This window comes from Mirounga angustirostris, unplaced genomic scaffold (genome assembly GCF_029215605.1).
Source record: "Mirounga angustirostris isolate CCGP_5_RB_7025 unplaced genomic scaffold, mMirAng1.0.hap1 SCAF_15, whole genome shotgun sequence".
In the NCBI taxonomy this organism is placed as follows: domain Eukaryota; kingdom Metazoa; phylum Chordata; class Mammalia; order Carnivora; family Phocidae; genus Mirounga; species Mirounga angustirostris.
This window is the reverse complement of record NW_026991723.1, coordinates 51,165,016-51,191,429: the sequence shown is the minus strand read 5'-3', so window position 1 is coordinate 51,191,429 and position 26,414 is coordinate 51,165,016. Positions and strand designations below refer to the sequence as shown.

The window sequence follows — 26,414 nt, the reverse complement described above, 5'->3', positions numbered from 1 at the left end:
CCAAAAGTCTTAGATTATACCATGCGTATTTTCAGACCACAATGCTTTAAAATGTGAACTCAATCACAAGAGAAAATTTGGAAGGAACACAAACACATGGAGGTAAAAGAGCATCTTAATAGCCAGGAAATTAAAGAAGAATTTTAAAAATACGTGGAAATGGGGTGCCTGGGTGGCTAAGCTGGTTAAGCATCTGCCTTCGGCTTAGGTCATGATCCCAGGGTCCTTGGATTGAGCCCCGTGTTGGGCTCCCTGCTCAGCAGGGAGCCTGCTTCTCCCTCTCCCTCTGCCTTTCCCCCTGCTTGTGTGCTCTCTCTCTCTTCATGCAAATAAATAAAATCTTAAAAAAAAAATACATGGAAACAAATGAAAAGAGAGAAGTATATAGCAATACAGGCCCTTCTCAAGAAGCAAGAAAAGTCTCAAATACACAACCTAATCTTACACCTAAAAGAGCTGGAAAAAGAATAGCAAATAAGGGTGCCTGGGTGGCTCAGATGGTTAAGCATCTGCCTTCGGCTCAGGTCATGATCTCAGGGTCCTGGGATCAAGTCCTGCATCGGGCTCCCTGCTCCTTGGGAGCCTGCTTCTCCCTCTGCCTCTCTCTCTCTCTCTCTCTCTCTCTGTCTCTCATGAATAAATAAATAAAATCTTTAAAAAAAAAAAAAAAAAGGGCGCCTGGGTGGCTCAGTCGTTAAGCGTCTGCCTTCAGCTCAGGTCGTGATCCCAGGGTCCTGGGATCGAGTCCCACACTGGGCTCCCTGCTCAGCGGGAAGCCTGCTTCTCCTTCTCCCACTCCCCCTGCTTGTGTTCCCTCTCTCGCTGTCTCTCTCTCTGTTGAAAAATAAATAAAATCTTTAAAAAAAAAAAAAAAAAGAATAGCAAATAAAGCCTAAAGCCAGCAGGAGAAGAGAAATAATAAAGATCAGAGCAGAAATCAATGACATAGAAATAAAAAAAACCAGGAGAACAGATCAATGAAACTAGGTGCTGTTTCTTTGAGAGAATTTATAAGATCTATAAACCCCTACCAGCCAGACTTATCAAAATGAAAAGAAAAAGGACCCAAATAAATAAAATCATAAATGAGAGAGGAGATCACAACCAACACCAATGAAATACAATTATAAGAACACATGATGAGCAATTTATATGCCAACAAATTAGGCAATCTGGAAGAAATGGATGCATTCCTAGAAACATATAAACTACCAAAACCGAAGAAATAGAAAACCTGAACAGACCCATCACCAGCAAAGAAATTGGAGCAGTAATCAAAAATCTCCCAACAAACAAGAGTCTAGGGTTGGATGGCCTCCCCGCAGAATTCTACCAAACATTTTAAGAAGAATTAATACTGGGGCACCTGGGTGGCTCAGCTGGTTGAGCTACTGCCTTCGGCTCAGGTCATGATCCCGGGGTTCTGGGATCGAGTCCCGCATCAGGCTCCCCCTGCTCTGTGGGGGGCGTGCTTCTCCCTCTCCCTGCTTCTTCCTCTCCCTCTGCCACTCCCCCTGCTTGTGCTCTCTCTGTCAAATAAATAAATAAAACCTTAAAAAAAAAAAAGAATTAATACCTATTTTTCTGAAGCTGTTTCAAAAAACAGAAATGGAAGGAAAACTTCCAAACTCATTCTATGAGGCCAGAATTACGTTGATCCCAAAACCAGACAAAGATCCCACCAGAAAGGAGAATTACAGACCAATATCCCTGATGAACATGGATGCAAAAACTCTCACCAAGATACTAGCTAATAGGATCCAACAGTACATTAAAAAGATTATATTCACCACAACCAAATGGGATTTATTCCTGGGCTGCAAGGATGGTTCAACACCCTCAAATCAATCCATGTGATACACCACATTAATAAAAGAAAGGACAGGGCGCCTGGGTGGCTCAGTTGGTTAAGCAACTGCCTTCGGCTCAGGTCATGATCCTGGAGTCCCGGGATCGAGTCCCGCATCGGGCTCCCTGCTTGGCAGGGAGCCTGCTTCTCCCTCTGACCCTCCCCCCTCTCATGTGCTCTCTCTCTCTCATTCTCTCTGTCTCAAATAAATAAATAAAAAAAATAAAAAAAATAAAAATAAAAATAAAAAAAATAAAAGAAAGGACAAAAACCATATGATGCTCTCAAAAGTTGCAGGAAAAGCATTTGACAAAATACAGCATCCTTTCTTGGTAAAAGCTTTCTGCAGTATAGGGATAGAAGGAACATACCTCAATACCATAAAAGCCACTTATGAAAAACCCACAGCAAGGATCATTCTCAATGGGGAAAAACTGAGTGCTTTTCCCCTAAGGTCAGGAACATGACAGGAATGTCCACTCTCACCACTGCTGTTCAACATAGTACTGGAAGTCTTAGCCTCAGCAATCAGACAACAAAAAGAAGTAAAAGGCATCTGAATCAGCAAAAAAGAAGTCAAACTTTCACTCTTCTCAAATGACATGATACTCTATGTAGAAAACCCAAAAGACTCCACCCAAAAACTGCTAGAACTGATACAGGAATTAAGCAAAGTCTCAGGATATAAAATTAATGCACAGACAATATCAGGCACATTCAGGGTGGTATGGCTATAGATATGGGGGAAGAGAGGAAAAAATAAAACAAGACAAAACTAGAGAGGGAGACAAACCATAAGAGACACTTAATCATAGGAAACAAACTGAGTGCTGCTGGAGGGGAGGGAGATGGAGGGAAAGGGTAACTGGGTGATGGATATTAAGGGAGGGCATGTGATGTAATGAGCACTGGGTATGAGACTGATGAATCACAGGCCTGTACCTCTGAAACCAATAATACATTAAATGTTAATTAACTGAATTTAAATTAAAAAAATGTTAAAAAAAAAATACAGTTAACCAAGACTTAGGGGGAAAAAAATCAATGCACCGAAGTCAGCTGCATTTCTATACACTAACAATGAAGCAGGGGAAAGAGAAATCAAGGAATTGATCCCATTTACAATTGCACCAAAAACCATAAGATACCTAGGAATAAATCTGACCAAAGAGGTAAAGGATTTGTACTCTGAAAACATATGTTCACACAAAACTTGTACAACAATGTTCATACCAGGATGATCCATCATAGGCAAAAATGGAAACAATCCAAATGCTATCAACTGATAACTGGTTAAGTATGGCATAACCACACAATGGATTACTATTTGGCCAGAAAAAAAAAAAAGGAAATTAAATACGAATGCATACTACAACACAGATGAACCTTGAAAACATTATGCTGACTGAAAGAATCCAGCCACAAAGGACCACATATTGTATGATTCCATGTATATAAAACGTCCAGAATAGGCCAATCTATAGGGACATAAAGTAGAATGGTTACCTAGGGCTAGGAGTGATGGATGAAGTGGGGTGAGGAAACAGATATTGGGTCTTACTGGGGAGATTAAACTGTTCTAAAGTTACTGAGGTGATGGTCACATAATTCTGAATATACTAAAAACCTCTGAACTGTATACTTTAAATATATGAATTGTATGGTATTATATCTTAATAAAGCTATTTTCTAAAAATAGGGGCACCTGGGTAGCTCAGTCGGTTAAGCTTCTAGCTCTTGATTTCAGCTCAGGCCATGATTTCAGGGTCATGAGATCAAGCTCCACATCAGGCTCTACACTGGATGTGGAGCCTGCTTAAGATTCTCTCTTTCCCTCTGCCCCTCCCCGCACTCAGCTCATGCTCTCTCTCTCAAAAATAGTAATAATAATTATACTGTGCAATGGTTCTTAACTAAATATTAAAAGAAATATTTAAAGTTGTAAATAAGATTGAAAGCTGCATCAATATTACCAGTGTGAACTATAGGAAAAGATAACTGTAACAGTATGTACCTATTGCACATTTAGACTATAATTTAAAAGATGTGAAATGGATGTAATATGTCCTATTATAAAGTACTTACTGTCGCTCCATGCTGGCTATTTCCTGATTATCTTCTTTAACCTATAAAGGCATAAAAAGAAAATAGTACTTAAACAATTACTCATTGTTAGGGTACCTTAAACATAATTTCCTTCTATGTATGTTGTACTAAAATGTCAAATACAGTCTCTTAAAACCTATTTCTTAAAATTTAACCTTTGAAGTTAAAAAACACATCATTAAGTAACTATTCACAGATTTTTCCTTTTTCTTCAAAGGAAGGGTGATGACTGATACAGCTATACCTATCCACATGGCACCATGAGGTTAACATGTCTTCAGGCCTGGAACAGTTTACATAAATATCCAGGATTTTCAGGATTTCTGAGACTGTCTCGCCTCACCCCCTCAACTCACACACACAAGGCAGGGGTTGCCAGATTCAGCAATTCCATTACAACTGAATTTCAGATAGACAAGGAATAACTTTTAGGGCATGTATATACCATGCCCTAATATACCATGCAGACACACACACACTCTTACTCTAAACATTATTCACTGCTTCCTGAAATTAAAATTTAACTAGTTGTTCTGTATTTCATCTGACAGTCCTATCACAAGATCACACTCTCCCTCCCCTGCCTCCAATGATCTCTTTCCAAGGAATTTCAGAGTCTAGATTTTAATACCTTTCTGGAATGATTCTAATACTTAAATAGCTCCCAAGTTGATCCTAAGGTTCTTCCAAACCATTTGGGCTCAACCTAAGACCACAAAGGAGTCTCATTTGTAGGTTCCTGATGGGTGTTGTTCCCAAATATATATGCATTTCTCCTAAGGGCCCTATAGTTAGGGTGTCTCATTATAAATAACAGGCTAATTATAACTTGGTGCTAAATTAAAGCTAGCTGTGGGTAGTAATAAAGCTACTGAATACATGTGACACAACTTGGTGAGATACTATGATTTCATAGGACATTTTAATTCCATTCACTTCATGGAGACACTGATAAAAATAACCACAAAAATTCATGAACCTTGGAGCCCCAAACAAATAATGGAACAGATCTTCAGTAAGATTATCTAATTGTTTACTGACCAATAAAGAGAGCCTTCAGTTTCCTTATATGGATCCAAAAGATGAAAAAATGGCCAAAATGTGCACAAAGACCATATAAAAGTAGGATTTAAATCAAGAAACAGTTTATATGAGAAATGACTTTCACCTAGATTTTCTTGGTCAAATAGTTCATCTCAATTTAGATGAAACTCACTTTTCACTGTTTTTTAAGTACTGGCTTTCTGTTCAATTCTTATGCCTTAAATAAAATAAATCAATACATTCACCACATCTTGATATAGTAAAATAAGTATTTTTGTTTTTCTACCTGCTTAAGTAATCTCTCTCTTTCTTCCATTGGAGATCCCATGCTTTTGTCTTCAGCAATCATTTGGTCTCGATGGGACTCCAATTCATAAAGTTTTTCATGCAGCAATACAGCCTCCTGTTTTACCTGGGAGTGTGCTATTTCCTGAAGGGCACAAAAAGAAGAAACATTTAATTAGTATTTTATCAAAAACTATTCTCACATAGGTTTCAGTTTATAAGAATAAGGACAAATTTAAACCATCAGCATTTTTAAATAGTGATATCAAATATCTACAGTACTCAATGATGCTACAAAGCACATTTGTAAATTGGAAGAATAAAAATAAACCCCTTTTCCTTCATAAGCTATTTTCAGTCTATGATTCATGAGAAGATGGTAGTTTATTTTATCTTCTAAATATAAGACCTGAACAAAGATAAGACATCTCTACCAATGGGAAGATAATAAAGAAAATGTCACAATGTATGTACAACTTTAACCACAATATTAAATTTAAAGTCTAAAGAACTGATCTCTAGAGGGAATATATTTTCATATATATGTAGTCATATACATACTCTATAATACAATGTTATATAGGTTGAACTGTCACCCAAAAAGATGTGTTGAAGTCCTGGTAATCTCCAATACCTGTGAATATGACCTAACTTAGAAACGGGGTCTTTGCCAATTTAGTCATGTTAAGACGAGGTCATAGGGTGGACCCTAATACCCTAATCCAGAATGACTGGTGTCCTGATAAGAGAAGTCATAGACAGAGACACAGAAGGGGAGCCATGTGATGACACAGGCAGAAGCTGGGGTGATGCAGCTAAAATAAAGGAATGAATGCCTAGGATTGATAGGCACCACCAGAAGGTAGGAAGAGGTCAGGAAAGATTCTAACAAAGTCTCAGAGGAAACAGCTCTGCTGACACCTTGATTTTAGACTTCTAGGCTCTAGAAGAGTGAGAAAATTTGTTGTTTTAAGCTACCCAGTGGGTGTTACTTTATTACAGCAGCACTAGGAAATTAATACACAAGAGTAGAATAGTTATTGTATATTCACCACTATTCTACTGTTCACAAAGAGAAAATAAGGGCTGTGGCAACTTTAGTAGATAACCAAGAGAGCTAGGGTTGTTGATAGTGATGATGAGGAGGAGGGAGAAAACGGCATTTAAAGCTGTTATTTATTAATTACTTGTTCTGTGCCAGGCACTATATTCCATGTTCTTTATATACTATCTCTAATCCTCAGAACAACTCTATCAGATAATATTATCATCTCTATTTTACACATGAAGAGACTGAGGATCTGAGATCTAAATAATTTTCTAAGTTAACAAACATAAAAGTGAATGATGATATCTGAAACTAGGTCCGTAGCATGAAAGAGACCAAATTTTTAAGAGGCAAGACCTCCTCTTTTTTGAAAGCCAAAGAGAAGGAATCTTAAAAGGAAAAAGTGAATTAAAGGAAATGTGTGAAAGTCTATTTAAAAAGCATAATATAGGGGCACCTGGCTGACTCCCTTGGTGGAGAGTGGGACTCTTGGTCTTGGGGGTTGTGGGTCTGGGCCCCACGGTGGGTGTAGAGATTACTTAAAAATCTTTAAAAAAAGGGGCGCCTGGGTGGCTCAGTTGTTAAGCGTCTGCCTTCGGCTCAGGTCATGATCCCGGGGTCTTGGGATCGAGCCCCGCCATCGGGCTCCCTGCTCAGTGGGGAGGCCTGCTTCTCTCTCTCCCACTCCCCCTGCTTGTGTTCCCTCTCTCGCTGTGTCTGTCAAAAAAAAAAAAAAATCTTAAAAAAAAAAAGCACCATATATACAGCTCAAAGTAATGGATTAGGTTCAGGTGCAAAAGTGTGATAATGAAATACAGATAGAAGAAATGCAGGTATTTTGGGGTATTCCTTTTCATAGTTATCTCCCCCTTCCTTTTGCTTAATCATCCTAAGACTTGTTCAAATTGCATCTCAATAAAACTGTTCCTCAATAAAACGCATGTTGATCTTTCTTTCTTTTTTTTTTTTTTAAAGACTTTATTTATTTGAGAGAGAGTATGCGCAGGAGCCAGGGAGGGGCAGAGGGAGAGGGAGAAGCAGACTCCCCGCTGAACAGGGAGCCCAAGAGTCTACAAGAGTCGGATGCTTAACTGACTGAGCCACCCTGTCTGCCCCACTACTTATATATTCTTGATCTGAGAATACTGTAAGTTTTTATAAAATTTCATGTTATTGTAGGCATACATGTGCTGATGTCAAAAAGTGGCATCAATACAAACACTAAATCCAAGGATATAGCTTACACCTCTTCCCGCAGAAACTAAATTTTGCCAAGTGAAATAAGACTTGACATTCCCCACAAACCCTAAAACAGATAGTGAGGACTTCTGCAGGCCAGCTGTGTTAATACTAAATGTGGTTCTTACTCTTTGAAGCATATTTCTATTACCAGAGATATCCAAAAAAATAAAAATTATACTCACATGAAGAAAATCAGCATAGAAAGCCATTTTGATAATTTTTTTTAAAGATTTTATTTATTTGACAGAGAGAGAGAGAGAGGATGAGCAGCGGGGAGGAGCAAGGGGAGAGGGAGAAGCAGGCTCCTTCCTCAGCAGGGAGACCGATGTGGGACTCATCCCAGGACGGATCATGACCTGAGCAGAAGGCAGAGGCTTAATCGACTAATCCATAAGTAAACTACTTTTTCAACAGCAAATCCTATCATCATGATACCTACCTGAATCCACAGGAAATCAGGAAAGGCAGGCAAGGTTTGAGGTATAGACAGTATACTGAAGTGTAAAGGACATGACAAAGGTAGTTCACAGAAAAAGAAATACATTGGCCAACAAATGCATAACTAAGTGAAAATTAAAACAAGATAGAAATTTTTACCTATTAAACTAGTAGAAATGGAAAAAGTGAATAATGCTTGCTATTAAATGAGTGCACGGGAAAACAGGCACTCTCATACATTGAGTCTAGAAGTAGAAAATGAAACCACCTTTTTGGAAGGCAATTTGGCATCCTTACATTTCAGAAGTGTGTATTTAGCTTTTGACTCATTCCAAGAAACTTATCGGAAGACATATTCATTTAACTTTGTATAAAATGCATGTTTTCATTGCAGCATTGTTTATAATCCAAAAATACTAAAAAAAACTATAAACAAGCTATTCATCTACAAGGCTGTGTTATAGTCATGCAATGTAACACAATGCAGTAATTTAAAATAATGAAGGAGATCTCTGAGAGCTGATGTGAACAATCAAGAGAATGCTAGGTGAAAACAAACAAAACCAAGCTGCAGACAGCATTTTAAATGTGAATCCCACTTGAGGTTTTCCACAACAATAAAACCAAGATAGGATTATAAAATTGTTGTAAAGATTAAATGACAATGCTGGTGATCTACATAAAGAGCTCAAAAAAGCACAGAATAAGCACTCAAAAAATACAAAGTGGTTCTGTCTGGAAAGAGGGAAAAGAAACAGGCATTTTCACTTTCATCTTCTTTAATTTTTTTTTTTTTACCATAAACATGTTTTTTTTTAATTAAAACCGCTTTAAGTAAACAAGTAACAAATAGCAAGCATTTACATCTTTAAAGTGATGAACTGATCTCTCTCCCTCCACTTCTTTTGAATTTCTTGTTTATGTCTTTAAACTACTATTAGATTTTGCATGCCTCAGCAAGGCAGAATGATTTTGCACACAGTAGGTACTCAATAACTGAATCTAATTTCTTTTTCTTTTTCTTTTTTTTTTAAAGATTTTATTTATTTATTTGCAAGAGAGAGAGAGTGAATGAGAGAGCACAAGCCATGAGGCCGGTGGGAGCGGGGAGAGGCAGAGGGAGAAGCAGACTCCCTGCGGAGCAGGGAGCCCGATGCGGGACTTGATCCTGGGACTCCAGGATCATGACCTGAGCCGAAAGCAGTTGCTTAACCAACTGAGCCACCCAGGCGCCCCCTGAATCTAATTTCTTACCAAAGTAGGATATTTGTGGTGCTGAATGGGAAAAAAATTATACTCCTCGTAGTAAACTACTAAATAAATATATACTTGAATGAGTTCCTTTTATTTAGCTGAATTATCTTTTGTAGCTAATATAAGAACCCTTAAGTGATTTTATACTTACAGCTTCCAAGTTCTTTTTTTTCATGTTCAGTGAATCTAGTTGTTGCTGAAGTGTGTCTAACTCCTAAGAAAAAGGAAAAAAGTAAATATATATACAAGTTATGTTTACAATAATATATTTCTGTTTCTTAGCATCTCAAATGTGGATGTGACAAAGTAAACATTATAAATATATTCAACTCTCATCTTGCTATTGACTAGAATTTATTAACATTATTTCTATCTTTGCCAATTTCTTTCATTATTCCTAAAAACTTTGCCATGATCTACCTTTAAAAAAATACTTGGGAGCTTGTCAAAGGTAGCCAGACCTTTTCACAGTGAATCATCACTGTGTTTCGAAAATATTAAATATCAGAAGCCCTCAAATTAATGATGTTATTGTTTAAAGTTAACTTTGATTTTTTAAAACCATGTTTCCATATCTTTTACCTAATTTCTTTCAGGGCCAAGACATATAGTAATTTACATGGCTCACTCCTAGGGACAAGACTTTCCAGCTGAGGGCGCCTGGGTGGCTCAGTCCTTAAGCGTCTGCCTTCAGCTCAGGTCATGATCCCAGGGTCCTGGGATCGAGTCCCACATCAGGTTCCCTCCTCGGCAGGAAGCCTGCTCTCCCTCTCCCACTCCCGCTGCTTGTGTTCCTGCTCTCGCTATCTCTGTCTCTGTCAAATAAATAAAATCTTTAAAAAAAATAAAATAAAATAAAAAAAGACTTTCCAGCTGATTATTATTCAAAAACCACTGGGCTAGATTAACTATATTTTGATGGTATTTTGGCATTTCTATAATACTCTTTCTTCAGTGTTTCATTGTATCTTATAAATCCTGACTAAAATAGTTATGTTAAATTGTCAATGAAGTTATATCTGAGAAACCAGAACTACATTCACTTTTGGCATTTTGGGGGACTAATTCTCTGCTGTTTAGTTAAGGGTTATCTGGGTATGTAAGGGCACTAACTTGCAAACTGGAGTCACCACCATGCCTGAATGTTGGAAGAATTCTCAATAACCCCTCAGCAGGCTCCCAAATTGCTTATTTAAACACTATGTTTAGGAGGCAAGAGCTGTTCAAATCAAGGACAAAGAAGTAAAAGATGTGCTGCTTATTAGGTAGGAAAAAAGAAAGTAAATATCCCTATGGCTCTGGTATATGAGGTTTTTTATTATTTCTATTAACAGTTCATTAAAAAAAAAAACCCAAGTGTTTTCATGTATCTGTATGACATGCAAAAGTGAAAGATGCATAGAAATGAACAAATAATACAGTAAGATTTGATCATCATGCAGCATAAGAAAATGAAGTTTTCTAGATTAGTGCTTCTCAAATTTAAATGTCTGTCCATACGAATTATCTGGGGACCTTGTTAAATTAAGATTCTGATTAGTAGGTCTAGTCAAGTTCTCAGGGATGCCAATGCTGCCCATCTTCAGACCATATAGTAGCAAGACTGCTATATGCTGGATGAAGTAGTGATTAGTATTACCTGCAACAATTTCTCATTTGTGGTTTTCATTTCTGTGTACTTGATTTGTTTTTCAGGAGACATGTTTTTGATAATGCCATCTGCTGCTTGTTTTTCCTGTTCAACTTCTTCTTCTACACTTCTAATTTGTTTTTCCTTCCTGAAATCAAAAGTATCCAATATTCCTCTTATTACACTGAGGGGAATAACAACAATTACTTTTACTGAGGTCATGGTCCCAACTAAATATGGTAAAGTTACTCAACATAGTTTGTAATCCTTATAGATATACAAAAAATTCTATTTGGAGAACAAACTGGTGGTTGCCAGAGGGAAGAGGGTGGGGCATGGGCAAAAATGGGTGAAGGGGAGTGGGAGGTACAGGTTTCTAGTTAAGGAATGAGTAAGTCTCAGGGATGAAAAGTACAGCATAGGTAATATAGTCAACAGTACTGTAATAGGGCTATATGATGATGGTAACTTGTGGTGAACATTGCGTAACATATGGAACTGTTGAATCACTACATTGTACACCTGAAACTTAAATTAACATTATGTGTCAACTATACTTCAGTTAAAAATTAAGACAATATGAAAATCCCTTACACTTCCAAAAAAAAAAAAAATTGTCCCCATCAGCACAGACTTATATCTTTCTCTTCTCAATCCCCAAATCCTTCTATTTCCTTACTACTCATTTTACTTTCTTATAAGAAAACACAAAGATTATCACAGAAAAATCCCTAAAGCCTTGCACATATGAGGATGTATTTACAACTCTGTCATACCCTCAAGACTAATAAGACAATTTTAGAATAGTGGTTTTCAAACATCTTTTAGCTACAGATTCTTTGACCAAATGAAATCTTGTATTGTAGTTCACCATGTAAATGATATAAAGTAACACAGCTCTGACTGATCTGAGAGTAGGGAGACCTACAGTGCAATTTGATAAAAAAAAAAAATCGTAACTTTAGATTAATAATATATTTTGCTTACCTACTACTTTAATTAAAATTGGTATTCCAAAACTTATCAACTGTATTTTAGCGGTGCAAAATAAGTTAGTGTCTCCAAAAACGTAACACGAACATCACAAGTGTAACCATATAAGAGAAATAGTCATTAATTACAAACAATAACCATCTTTATCATATAATCATAAGAAATACCAGTGATGTGCCACTTATTACCTAAGCAAGGTCAATTATCAATAGGATAGAATTTTTCTCTAGAATTCTGAAAAAATTCTCCAGAATTTTGGAAAAAAAAAAAAAAAGATGCTAGTTATCATGTAACTACTTCAAGACTAAAAAGACTACCTGAAGATAACTGTTTAGTCTAAATATCAAAATTTTTATTTTGAGTTTCAAAATAGGAGTATTCTACTATTTAATCTTTCACATGTAGTTATCAACTAATAGTTTTCACAATCACTCTCTAAGCCTTACAGATTCACGTATTCCCCACACATTTTTTACACTGCCAGAATAAAACAATCTAAATTCAGAAATTTTCCTACAAACAACATCTCATAATATCCCAATAAAAGATGAACAAAATCAGACAAACAACCTGGAATTTCTATTTATTTTTGTCTATTGACAAGGAGTGATATCTTCTCTTTGAACTTCAATTACTATCGTATAACAAACGTGTTTGCTGCTGAATTTACATGGGTTTATGGGCTCACAGAACTTTCAAGCAGGAAAGGTCATCAATTTCAATCTTTTTGTTTCATAGATTAAGGATACTAAGGCTCATGGGAGTTAATCTTTTGGAACTAACTCATTCTGAACTCCATGATTATTCACTATCGACAATGAATCTTAACCACGTTTTTGCCTGATACATGTTTACTGTAGTTACAGGGGAACGAGGGTAATACAGTATTCCATTTTACAGAGGGGAAGCTGCAGCACAAGGAAGGTAACTCATTTTTTGAGGGCCGCAATATGGCCAGCGTTAGGTCTTTTGATGCTTTGAGCACTTTGCTCGTATTATAACTTGGCAGTAAATCCACCAATGACAGTGTCATAAAAATGAGTAAACAAAGTTGAAACGGGATTTCAAAACTCGGGGGCTATCTTTTCAACTTGAATCTTTCTAAACACAAAATACCTTTAGGACTAACTTTAAATCACTTTAACAATATATCTTTCCAAGTATGCATTTTTCAATATTATATACTTTAACTTGCAAAGTTAATTTGCTAATACTTAACATTTTTCAAGAGTAATTAAGAAACAAAAAGGTTAAGCAAAGCATTTTACTTGTGCTAAAAAAGTCAAAGATGACTAAGAAATTATTCTTCTAGTCAATCTTTTGCTAAGAAAGTCTAGCTTTTTTTTTTTTTAAATCACGTGTTCTTTGGGTACAAAGGTTAAAGCATAGTGAAATGCAACATATGACATATTTTTTTTTTTTAATGGTCTAGAAGAAACAGTAGATTCCTTAGCACACAAGTCTCAGAGAAAAAAAAGTAAAGGTAAGATCCCATATATTTACAGGTTTGATGGTTGCTGGTGAATTTAAAACAAACCATATTTAGGTTTGTTAATCTACAAAAATCTTTCTTTAATACGGGATGAAAGAGCAGAAAATATAATTATATCTTCGTATGCTCTACCTTAGAAATATAAACCTGGGATGTGGCCAAAAAGTCTTTTCCAAATACATTTATAATGTAATACAAAGTAATTAATTTTCTTTAGGGAAAAAAAGGTTTCATCTAATCAAATTTATAAGATCTTTTTATTCTGAAATATGCTAATCATAGAGCATTCTGAAAGTGACATTAACTTAAAAGCAAATTCACAAGATGGAAAAAGACCAAAATTATAAGTAACTATGTTTGTAGAATGAAGAGATAGAAAGCATACATTCAATGGATTGAAGATGAAGGTAGGGAGTGTCTGAAAAACAGCTGAAGGCTCTCATCTCCCACAGTTTTAAGTCAACAGATTATATCAATAGACAATGTCTAAAAATAAAAAAAGCCAAAAAATAGCTATATAAGCATATACTTAAACTTATGTACATATACCTAAATATAGTCTTGACTTTCTTTCATACACATATATTAAAATTTTAAAATATACAACCACTTCACTTGTTTTAAAGTTTACTTTTTTAATCGATCAGGAACTAATGAGACATTCGAAAAACAGTTTCATTTGCCAGGGACTTTCCAGTTTAAGATTAGAGTGCAGGGAGGGTGTGGCAACATGTACGTGTTTCACATTTCATATACTTTAATAAAAAATGAATTTAAAAGGAGAAAAGGGGAAATCAAAATATCCTCAGTACTCTCTAAAGTTCTTCTCCTATTGAGATGAAAATATTCTCTTTTCTATCAGGCCTGCGATATGAAAACTACATGTATCACAATCTTGTTTTGGCCCCTCTCTCTGCTATTATTATCAGACGAAAGCCAGTCTTCTCAAACAGTAAGTTTTTACAATCAAGGTAGTGAAAATATTTTCAAAGGCATACTTTGTGTACATTTAGTAAAATATCCCAAGGCAACTAAAGCAAAAAAAAATCTAAGCTATCAAAACTAATTGGTTAGCAGCGCCTGGGTGGCTCAGTCATTAAGCGTCTGCCTTCGGCTCAGGTCATGATCCCAGGGTCCTGGGATCGAGCCCCGCATCGGGCTCCCTGCTCGGCGGGAAGCCTGCTTCTCCCTCTCCCACTCCCCCTGCTTGTGTTCCTGCTCTCGCTGTCTCTCTGTCAAATAAATAAATAAAATCTTAAAAAAAAAAACAAAAAACTAATTGGTTAGCTGTGTATATTCAAAATCTGTGATATGTGAACTACATTCTAATCTGACAGCAGTCTTCATTTAAACTAAGTTCTTTAACAGTTGGTTAAAGAAGTCTGTAAGTTTTCACTATAAAATCTGAGATTAGTTTCAGGATATAAATACCACTCATTCATTCATTCATTCATTCATTCATTTTTTAAAGTAATCTCTGTGCCCAAAATGGGGCTCAAACTCAGGACGCTGAGGTCAAGAGTCATACATTCTACTGACCAAGCCAGCCAGGCGCCCCTAAACACCACTCTTTAAAATGTAGGGAAGGTTTTTTAAAAATCACATATTTATGAGGAAAATTATTGTTGTTGCATTACTATTATTATGGGGATAGTTCAACTGCAAAAACAGTCAAAATAAGAACTAATTTTTTAGATCTATAGCCACATAAGGAAAGCACTTCATGTTGGCTGGCTCTTAAATTCAATCAATAAATGGTTCAGTTTCTTTTTTTTTTTTTTTAAAGATTTTATTTATTTATTTGACAGAGAGAGACAGTGAGAGAGGGAACACAAGCAGGGGGAGTGGGAGAGGGAGAAGCAGGCTTCCTGCTGAGTAGGGAGCCCAATGCGGGGCTAGATCCCAGGACCCTGGGATCATGACCTGAGCCGAAGGCAGACACTTAACGACTGAGCCACCCAGGTGCCCCAGTGGTTCAATTTCTGTTATAAAATATTTTCTGGGGGCACCTGGCTAGCTTTGTCAGTAGAGCATCTGATTCTTGATCTTGGGGTCATGAGTTCAAGCCCCACATTGACTATAAAGATCACTTAAAAAAAATTTTTTTTTTCTCTTAAAACACCAAACTTTGAGCTGTTAACCCTATATACAGTTATATATTGAGTATTATTTCTTAATTATTTAATAGCCTATGTGTAGTGCTGGTAGCTCTGATTTTTAAAAACAAATTTTAAAGTAATTTCCTCATTATAAATGATATACAAATATGAGTTAAGAGAATTATTTGCCATGTATTTCCACATAGGTAATGAAATTATACCCACATTCTTTCTGTAATGAGTATGTAATAACAGAAGATATCTATATGATTAACTAGAATCTCTTTGCTCAGGTACATGTATCAGAATTTCCTTAATCTTCAGTATTTCATCCCAATGAAGAAATAAAAGTATTTGCTTTACTTTTTTCACAATATAACATCAAAATATTAGACAGGAAATGTTTTTCTAAAACCATTTTCTTCCAGGGGTGCCTGGGTGGCTCAGCCGGTTAAGCATCCAACTCTTGATTTTAGCTCAAGTCATGATCACAGGATTGTGAGATCTCCCTCTCCCCCACCTAAAAACAAAACTATTTCCTGCCAATGTCTAATTACCTGCATATGAAAATGTGGGAAATTCTGTTAATATTTTTCCTAATTAATGCATTTCTAATTTTTTTCTTTTTTAGGAAGTCAAATGTAATTTCACTGAAAAGAATTATTCTTTGATTCCAGCAGATATCAATAAAAATGTCACTATACTTGATCTCAGTTATAACCAAATTACTTTGAATATTACAGACACCAGGGTTCTACAAACATATTTTTTACTCACTGAACTCTATTTGACTGAGAACAATGTCACTATGTTATATAATAATGGCTTTGGTAACCTCTCCAATCTAGAAATTTTAAATATCTGTAGAAACTCCATCCACATAATTCAACAGGGTGCATTCATGGGCTTAAATAAACTAAAACAGTTACATCTCTGCCAAAACAAAATATTTCAACTGAATCCTGATGTATTTGTGCCTCTAAAAAACCTGATACTTCTGAATCTGCAAGGCAATTTCATAAGCTATTTTGATGTACCACAACTGTTTCATCTGGAATTAATAATTTTATATGGAAATCCATGGAACTGCTCTTGCAGTCTACTGAATTTGCAGAACTGGTTGAACACATCAAATGTGACACTAGGTAAGCTAACATTATTTAAATTAATCAAAACCAAAATGTGATTGATTTTTTCCTGTCCCACCCCAAGAAAGTCTCTCACTTCATGTTTTAAAGAAAAAGAAACTATTCCTGTTTAAGGGAAGCAGGAAGAAACACTGAAAAATAACTACTGAATAGATATTCCTCCTCTGCCTTTTAGGAAAAAAAAAAGGAGAAGAAAAGAAATTTAAATGTTCTATATATGTGAGATGATACTGTCACTTCATGTATTAAGTTTGAAGTTTGAATACGAACACATAAGAGTAATTTTTTTTCCAGTATTTCCTTTTCTTAGGATATCTTGCCAGATAGTAGGTAAAAACAGGTGCCCTATTTTCTTAACTGCAAACCATGCTCTGCCTGAGATCAATTTTTATCACAATCTTAATAACATCTTTACTAACGCAAACTGAACAGTAAACAGATACTGCATTTAAACCATATATATTGTAGGGCGCCTGGGTGGCTCAGTTGGTTGAGCGACTGCCTTCGGCTCGGGTCGTGATCCTGGAGTCCCAGGATCGAGTCCCGCATCGGGCTCCCTGCTCAGCGGGGGGTCTGCTTCTCCCTCTGACCCACTTCCCTCTCGTGCTGTCTCTCATTCTCTCTCTCAAATAAATAAATAAAAAAAATCTTAAAAAAAAAACAAACCCATATATATTGTAAAATAACTTAATAAACAAGAATGTGAATCTTTCCCTCCTTGTGTTGCTAGGCAAATACAGGAGTTTCTTATAATCTGTAATAATGATAGATAAGTATACCAAAAAATTCTAGGTAAAAATAATTATAAAATGTTAGCCATAATTTATTAACAATAATAATCCTATTTCCATAATAAATCTTATTCTGATTTACCAGAAAATGAGAACATCACCACGTGCACCTACCCAGATATCCTGATGTACTACAGTATCAAAACAGTACCTTATAATGCTGAGTGCTACTCAACATTTCCTCCACCTATAAATGAAGATCTTTATAACCACTTTCAGTCCATTAACAACTCAACATTTAATAGCTCTTTGAACAACTTAAAAAACTCAGGTAATGTACTGGTTTGGAACATTAATATTGCTGAAGGCAGTATACTAAATAAACTGAAGTAGTTTTCATTTTTCTAAATTTTAAATTTCTAGAAATAATGTAAAAGAACAACTCCTCATCTCAACAAAAGATTTACAAAATACTAAGTTTCCAAACTAGGCTCTGCTAGTTACCATCCAAATGCCATTATACAACTTATGTAACTTTTCTGAGTCTTAGTTTTGACCAATTAAATCATAATTCTTAACAAGTATAAATCAATAATGTTCTTTCGTGAATTGATAAACAATACCTGCAAAGACAAGTAGTTATTTTGGAAAAAAGGTATTTTTTCAGCACACTTTGAAATATCTTGTAGTAACTTTTGCTTAAAGAAAATTATAATGTTTATTTCTAATAACAATATTATGGAGTTATTAGGACATATGATTAATGATTATTTTTGTCAATTTAACAAAATCTCTCTCTCTTTCTCTCTTGGTATTCCAATTAAGAACATAAACTTCTTGGAAAAAGCTGGGCTTTTCTTGTTGGTGTGGTAGTCACTGTACTGATGACTTCATTCCTCATATTTGTTGCTATCAAATGCCCAATATGGTATAATATACTGCTTAGTTACAATCATCATCGCCTGGAAGAGCATGAAGCAGAAACCTATGAAGATGCTTTTACTGGAAATTCAAGTTCTCCTTCACAGGCCCCAGATACAAACTCTGAAGAAACTACAGTAATATTTGAACAACTACATTCATTTGTGATAGATGACGATGGGTTTATTGAAGACAAATACATAGATACACATGAATTACGTGAAGAAAATTAATTCTCTTAAATGCTTGATTTTTTAAAAAAATGTCATTGGTTTACTCGCAATTTAGACATAAATGGAGATTAGGCATGTGACATACCAAACTGTGGCTAGTAGACTTTCATATTAATTGCAAGACACATGAATATCATAAAATCATGTTTTTCTCATTGGTACTGAGCAAGTATGTCCAAATACAGTAATTGACATCCTCTGGTAGCTTACAGTGACAATACTAGCATTACTATTTTCAGCAGTATTCAGGAGACCATACATCCTAATAAGGAAAAGACCTAAAGTAAATTATTCATTAAAATGAACTGATTCTAATATTAGCCCAGATATTTGATGTAATACATATTAAATTATATTAAAGTTTTACTGAGTAGAATCAGTAAAAAAATAAAGGTTTTGGGGGCCACCTGGGTGGCTCAGTCAGCTGAGCATCTGACTCTTAGTTTTGGCTCAGGCTTAGGTCTTGATCTTGGGGGGGGCCTGGGATCCAGGCCCATGTTGGGCTCCGTGCTCAGTGCAGTCTGCCTGTCCCTGTCCTCCCACCCCAGTTCTCCCCCTGCTTGTGCTCTCTGTCTCTCTCTCCCTCTCAAATAAATAAAATCTTTAGAAAAAAATTTAAAAAAAATAAAGGTTTTGAATTTGTCGAAGTGAAAACGCTTAAACATACAACACACTAAGATTGATTTTATGCTCACAGAATGAATTCATGGAATTGGAAAATATTTTTTTAAATGCTTCCTGAATTAGCACAATAAATTTCCTGAAAATTTAGTACTAACTTAAAGCACAGGTACAATGTCCAAGCACAATCCCTAATAAGTTACTACTGACTTTAAAAAAAAAAAAAAGGTTGCTACTGCTTTCAGTTAGAAAGAAAGACCATCACCATAATGCATGATCATCATAACTGAGTAGTATGGTAGCTTCCAAAGTGGGTATCACAAGTCTCCACGAATCTTGTTTTTAAAAATCTGTATTCCTGCCTCTCTTTGGGAGAGTTCTATTCAAATGAGTCTGTGCTAGAGCTGAGGAATCTTCAGTTGGTCCATGGACAGATGTTTGGGATCCTGTAGATACAGCAATGTTTCCCAAATTGTTTTCTAGAATATTAATTTCCAGGAAATGATCAGAAATATTTACAGGGGGAAAAACAGTACATGGTCAAAGTACTAGAGAATTACTATAGGAAATACTGAGTTTAAACAAAGTGAAACAAGAGTCCTTACCATAGGACTTATTCAAGATTCTAATAAGCTAAAGTGCTCTCTGCTCTTCAAGAACTAAGTATTAAGAATTTTCCAAACTTACTGGACAACAAAACCCTTTCTTTGAGATATGCCTACAATGAGTTCATAGCACAATAATGATCCAAAAAACAGTTTGGACAACAATGACCTTGAGACTACTACAGAAAGAGTCTGAAGTTAATTATTTACTAATTCCTTATAATTAATTGGCTGTAATCATAACTTTAACAATGCAAACAGTAGCGTTAAAAATTGTAACAAAATCCATCATTTTTACCCTGCAGAGGGGTGAAAATTTACTGTATTTATATCCTTTAGAGAAAAGAATATCTATCTCTAAAACACTAGAATAAAATACATTTATGGATGAAATAATATGATGTTTTAGATTTTCTTCATCATCATACAGCGGAGTAGTGCCTAGATGTCTATGGAGGAGGACTGGATATGAGCTGATAGAGCTGGGAGATGGAGCTGATGGAGCTGGGAGATGATATAATAACATTATTTTATTTTTGTGTATGTTCAAATTTTTTTATAATAAAGTTTTTAAAATGCACATGTACTTGACAGTTTCTCAGAAAAAAGAGTCTAAGAATAATGTATATGTATGTTATATTCTGCAAAATGGTCATTTTAAAGGTCGTATCAATAGTAAATTCAGTTCAAATGTCTACCGAGGGAAATAAACTGTTTAGGATGATATATACCCTGTGAAATAGAATTTACTCATTTATAATGCATATTTGCTTGTGTTTATAGAAACATGTTTTCAATAAAGGATATAAATGTTTTACATGTAATATTTCTTATTAGATAATATCAATTTTACTTTATTGTTTTAAATCTTGATTATAAGAGTGAGATAATTATGGAAACAAAATGCTTTTTCTAAATAATTATTTTTCCAAAATATCATTTCCTAATTTGAGAGGCAAATATTAATATTTGAAAAATTTAGTAAAGTGAAATATAATTATGAATGAGCAAAGACTATATCTAATTTCTTGAGCCTCTAATAACTGAATGTTGGCATATGAAATTGAATTAAAGCCAAGTGTAATGTTATAGTAATATGCTAAAGGCTCTACACTATAACTAACTTATTATGAATAGATGTTCCATAATAAACCAGATGGTTTAGTCATACCACACTAAATGGTTGTACTAAAAGAGAAGAGAATGAAGTTTTTTGGACCTGCCTTCTCAAGGTATGCCATTACCAGCTCCCTTTGAATGTGTAGCCAAGGTAGATCCATTGTGTTACTGAGATGTTGGCCATCTGATTAACGCATGAAATCTATTCACCTACTGCATATAAAAGTAAACTGCATGAAGATAACTCCTGTTCTTAATTCAAATTTCTCCTTAAAAGGGTCAGAAGAACCAAATACATTCAGCCTCAATTACAAACTACAGACATTAAGAAACTGCTGACATTTCAGGACAAACCACCATATTTTAAGAACTTTTTCCTTAACTAAATGAACCAAATAGACATAAAAGCCTAAGACAGTCTTAAATTTATAATCTGTGAGTTATCTTTCTGGATGAAATATATATAATAAATATACATATAATATTTATAAATCTGACCTGAATATTAGATAACTGCAGATGAAATAAATGAGGACCTTAATGTTTTAAACTCTGTTAGGTATTCAATGGACTACAGTTCATTATTTACTTTTTAGGTACCTAGGGGAGTTATTTTATGTACGGTAAACGATAAATATTTGCTAAATGGTTCAAAACCGGAACAGTAAAAAAGAAAGTTTTCAAGTAAGAGCTTGGTCACCATGAATACGTAATTTTCTTTGTAAATGGGAAGGACTTCCAGTATTTATAATTTTTAAGGCAGCACTTTTACAGCAGTATCAAATGATAAGGGAAAAAGAGGTTCCTTTATTTTTAATCAACAAAAAAATTGTATTTATCTTTCAAGTGTTTTGCCATTACATGTTAACATCCTATTCTTCATCAAATATGTACATTATATGCATAAGTAACAGGACAGTATATTTGGTATTACAGAATTTAAGTAATTTTGATTAATTATTATCCTTGCTCTCAGAGATTAAGACTGATAAAATTCTGAGACAAAATATGTATGGGGTGGGTGTATACGAAATAGCTTATGTTTTATGTTTGCATTGCGTTAGACAATATTTAATTAAGGCCCCCAATCAATGAAGAATAATTATGTTAACTACTGTTATTATCTGAATATTTATGTCTTCCAAAATTTGTGTTGCAGTCCCAGCCCCCAAGGTAATGGTATTAGTAGGTGCAATCTCTGGGAAGTGATTAGGTAGTGAGGGTGGAGCCCTCATGAATACAATTAGTGCCCTTATAAAAAGAGATCCCACAGACCCCCTTCTACCATGGGAGTATACAGCAAGAAGATGCCTGGTATGAACAGGAAGAGGGACCTCACCAGAATGGGACCATGTTGGTGCCTTGAGCCTGGACTGCACAGCCTCCAGAAATGTGAGCAATAAATTCCTGTTGTTTATAAGTTACCCAGTTTATGGTATATTGTTATAGCAGCCCAAATGGACTAAGACAACTACATCACATCTACCTATTACCTTTGTAGGCCTTTGTCACTGCCACACTGCCACTTATTACCAAAGTCAAAATTATTTGCCATTGGGTCTTTAACCATGTTATATAAAAAGATGTATATACATATACGCATTACTATAACTATTAATTAGAAATTAGTAATTGAATAATGAAATAATGTAAACAGCTCACTAATAATGTGCGTTTTATTAGACTGGGCCTTGAATCTCATAACGCAAACTAGTTAAAAAGCCCAGGTTAAAATTATAAATGGCAGAGATGAAGATGTTCTTACCCATCTTAGATTTTAAACTACTTGAAATAGAAATTTATTTATCTAATCTATGTAGTAATTTTATTTATCCAGGATTTGGGTACTTAATGATAAATGAAAATAACAGATGTGTAAATAATAAAATTTGTATTGCAAATATTCAGCTTTTTTAAATAAAATGCAAGGGAAGGGGTGCCTAGGTGACTCAGTCGGTTGAGCATCCAGCTTTTGATCTCAGCTCAAGGTGTGATCTCATGGTCATGAGTTTGGGTCTGCACTGGGCTCCACACTGGATGTGGAGCCTACTTAAAAAAAAAAAAAGCAAGGAAAAAACGAGAAAATTTATAAGGAAATAAATGACTTCAAAGTTAAACTACCTAATTCAGCTCCTTAGAAATGTCTGATTTCTAAATGGATTGTACTTACGCTTGTCTTTCAGTAAATATGACATCCATACTTTGTGTTTCTCGATCATTTTGAGCTTTAAGCTGAATGAAGAGTTAACAGAGAAGTTAGTGATAAAAAATTACCATTAAACTGAACTACTTCTTTAAAAGTTATTCTGGTCATGAACTAATTGAGAGATTATTATAATAATCCTAATGCCACATGCAAAGTTTTTAAAAAATATATAGTATTTATTTCACTTAACAAACTACAACCTGAAAAAAGGAAGTCTTTTTCACAGGCACTGTAATCTCACACCAAAAATATTCACTATTCTTTAGTGATCTATCGAATAATCCAGTGTAAACTTAATTTATGTAAATAGAATTTCTAAAATTTATTGGGTATTCAATAGTTGATTAGTAATATGTTGATTTTAGACCAAACACAAGTTTTATCCTTAAAAAGAATTTTACCTGAGTACTCCTACTTGACTCTACCTGTGCATATTCAGCTTAGAATTTGGTTCTATCCCAAACAACTGACAGAACACATAAAGAAGTTTCCACATTTTACATGTGGCATTAAAAGTACATTTTTAAATTGGAAATTCTCCTGTGTTCTAAAATTAAGACTAGTTTCACCAAATTATGTTTTCAGAACCCCAATTTAGAAAAAAGTCATTTTATGAATTCTGTGCTTTCACAGAATAGTCTGTGTAAATTATAAGCTGTATCATAAACTATATAAAAGTTGTATAAATAAATTATAAGTTATATAAACTATAGGCTCTACGTATGTTACTTTCTTCCAAATATTTGTAATCAAAACAAGTTATAGCTACTAATATTGTTTTCTACCAAGGAATCTAAGAACACTGAACACAGATTCTCATTTATCAATCAAAAAGTAGTATTATATCCAGCATCATATGATAACTATTCACTTTTCTCTCTTACTTATAAAACTTTGTAAATGTGGCATTGTATTTCCAGTAAGTACTCAGCTCCATCTGTGCAAATATTAAACCAAAAGTATTCCAAACTAATTTATATACAAGGAAATATAGATGAGACTCCCTAACTAATGCTGTGTGTGAGACCAGTTCACCTAGCCTTGTAGAAAGACACTAAAGAATCCACTAGGGAGATCTGACCAAGAAGAAGAAATTTAAAAAGAGCAACTGAAGGGGTGCCTTGCTGGCTCAGTAGAGCATGCAACTCTTGATCTTGGGGTTGTGAGTTTAAGCCCCAGAAAGCAACTGAGGGAACTCAACTGTAATAACAGTATTTAGGATAATAATAATACCTATCTGTAAGGTGTGTAAGGTTTTATCAAACTATTTCTAGATAAAAATGCTTTGTATTGGAGGATATGATCTATGTAAGTCTATTGCTTATGCTTATAAATTTTCTTACCATGTTGTAATCATCCATTACTTCTTCCATTTCAGTATTGGTATTAAGTTTATCTACCAACTAAAAGCAAAGATACAAAAAAAACCACTCTATTAGTCTTCATAAATGTTTTTCTATAATTCATAAAATGGTATTCAATCTTACAATGAGTAATCATTTTAAGTATTAATATTTCCAAGTATTTTATCTTCTAAAATAAAAACAAATATTGAGTTATCTAAGTATATACTATGCATTTGGCCAATCAATAAATCACATTTTTAGGGTGGCAAAGTGAGCAGTAATAAACTACTCTCTCAAAGATCGTACATTGAAGAGCTTTGCCTGCTTTGAAAAGATGTCTGACCTTAAAAGAAGTGTCTGAAGAAGACAAAAGTTTGGGGAACCTGTGTCTGTCTGTCTCTTTTCCCCAGCAGAGAAGGTATTAACAGATTTATAAATTTATACCAGTGAAAATGCAAAATTATTTTCTTGGTCTTCTAAAAATTAAAAACAAAACAAACAGGGTAAGGCACCATCAGAACACCAGTAAGCCTACTTCAAAACATTTGGCAATGATAGAAATAGCTAATGTATTTACCTTGTGCCAAACATTATTCTGGGCCTGCTGAATGTATTACACTTCACTTAATTTTAACAATTACTCCACAAAGTAGATACTACCCACATTTTGCAGATAAAGAAATATAGCAAGTTGTGGAGCCAGAAATTGAACAGGAAGGCTACTAAAACCAAACTATTTGGATATAACTATTTCTAAAAGACTAAGCTTTATTAACGCACTATGTGTTAGTATATATATATTTCACTTCTGATACGAATAAGTGCTACTAAGACCTAACATTTGAGATCCTATATATGTTAGATACTGGCTAAATGTTTTCCCTCTACTAGGTGTGTTCATTATCCTACAAACAACATATTTTACACATTATTATTATCATACTAAGTAATTTACCTAATGAATCCCACTACAACTAAAAATGGCTTTTATCGAATGTAATTTCATATTTTATAAAAAAACTTTCTCATATTTAGAACAAAACATTTACTAAAAAAATTGCACTGAATACTACACTCTACAAAATGTTCGTTATGGATTATATAGTCCAACATATTTGAGAATTACAATATCCCATAAACAGCAAAATTTGTTTATGAGTACAGTATAACAATATCAAGTAGGTAGAGCATAATTTACCTAGCCATTATGCTGGAATGCTTCTTATTTTATGTAACACTATTTTTTACTAGAAGTGAGATAAAAGTTATCCTCTTTAAGTCCAAACACCATGGCTGTCAAGAGGACCTACAGAGTTAGAAGGAAGAAAATTCTGACACTAGAAATTTTCATGGGGCTAAGATCATCCCAAAGACTGGGGCAGTTATGAAGAAAGCCAAGGAGACTATTTCTTCAGAAAGTCCACACTGGGAAAAATCCTTGGTGGAACTATGTTTATCTTACATACTCTATTTTGGCAGAAGGCAACCCCTGTATTTTGAATGAAATATAAGGATGGAGGTAATCTGTGTACTAAGTAATTGAACTTTTAAAATTCCATGACAACAGCTCTCCACAGAAAGGCAAAATGCTTTTTCCAAAGAAATAACATTCAGTACACAATAAATTTTAGTTACTTTTAAAATTAATATTTTAGTATTGTTAGGGAAAAATAGGGTGTGTTGCAGTATTTGTAAGAAAATGTATTTTTTTAACACTGGAAGAATAGGGGTTAAGACAGTGAAGTAGTAGGAGGTCCCTATGCTTGCCTCATTCCTTGAACACAACTAGATAAATATCAAATCATTCTGAACACCAAGAAATCGATCTGAGGACTGAGAGAATAAACTGCACAACTAGAGGGAGAGAAGAGACCACACTCTGGAAGGTAGGAGGTGTGGAGACATGATTTGTGGGGGAAAAGATTCATGGGTACTGTGGAGGGGAGGGAGCCCTGATCACGGAAACAGGGGGATGGGGGAAAAGGGAGAGACAGAGAGAGAGAG

At 34.8% G+C, this 26,414-nt stretch overlaps 2 protein-coding genes across 3 annotated transcripts in view; one reads left to right on the top strand and one right to left on the bottom strand.

Moving 5' to 3' along the window:
• IFT74 (intraflagellar transport 74) overlaps positions 1–26,414 on the bottom strand; it is an 88,697-nt gene that overhangs the window by 42,889 nt on the left and 19,394 nt on the right. For both annotated transcript variants that reach the window (XR_010407928.1, XM_045882499.3), the window contains exons 7-12: positions 24,408–24,467; positions 23,029–23,090; positions 10,906–11,044; positions 9,418–9,480; positions 5,286–5,429; positions 3,935–3,975 (exon numbers count right to left, since the gene is read on the bottom strand). Coding sequence is in view for 1 of the 2 variants with exons in the window: in XM_045882499.3 (XP_045738455.1) it covers positions 3,935–3,975; positions 5,286–5,429; positions 9,418–9,480; positions 10,906–11,044; positions 23,029–23,090; positions 24,408–24,467 (509 nt within the window). In the remaining variant the exon portion in view is untranslated. The remainder of the gene's footprint in view (positions 1–3,934; positions 3,976–5,285; positions 5,430–9,417; positions 9,481–10,905; positions 11,045–23,028; positions 23,091–24,407; positions 24,468–26,414) is intronic.
• LRRC19 (leucine rich repeat containing 19) lies at positions 13,911–18,513 on the top strand. Its single transcript, XM_045882500.2, has 4 exons — positions 13,911–14,333; positions 16,112–16,625; positions 17,505–17,690; positions 18,185–18,513. The coding sequence occupies exons 1-4, from the start codon at positions 14,253–14,255 to the stop codon at positions 18,511–18,513; spliced, it is 1,110 nt and encodes a 369-aa protein (XP_045738456.1). The 5' UTR covers positions 13,911–14,252.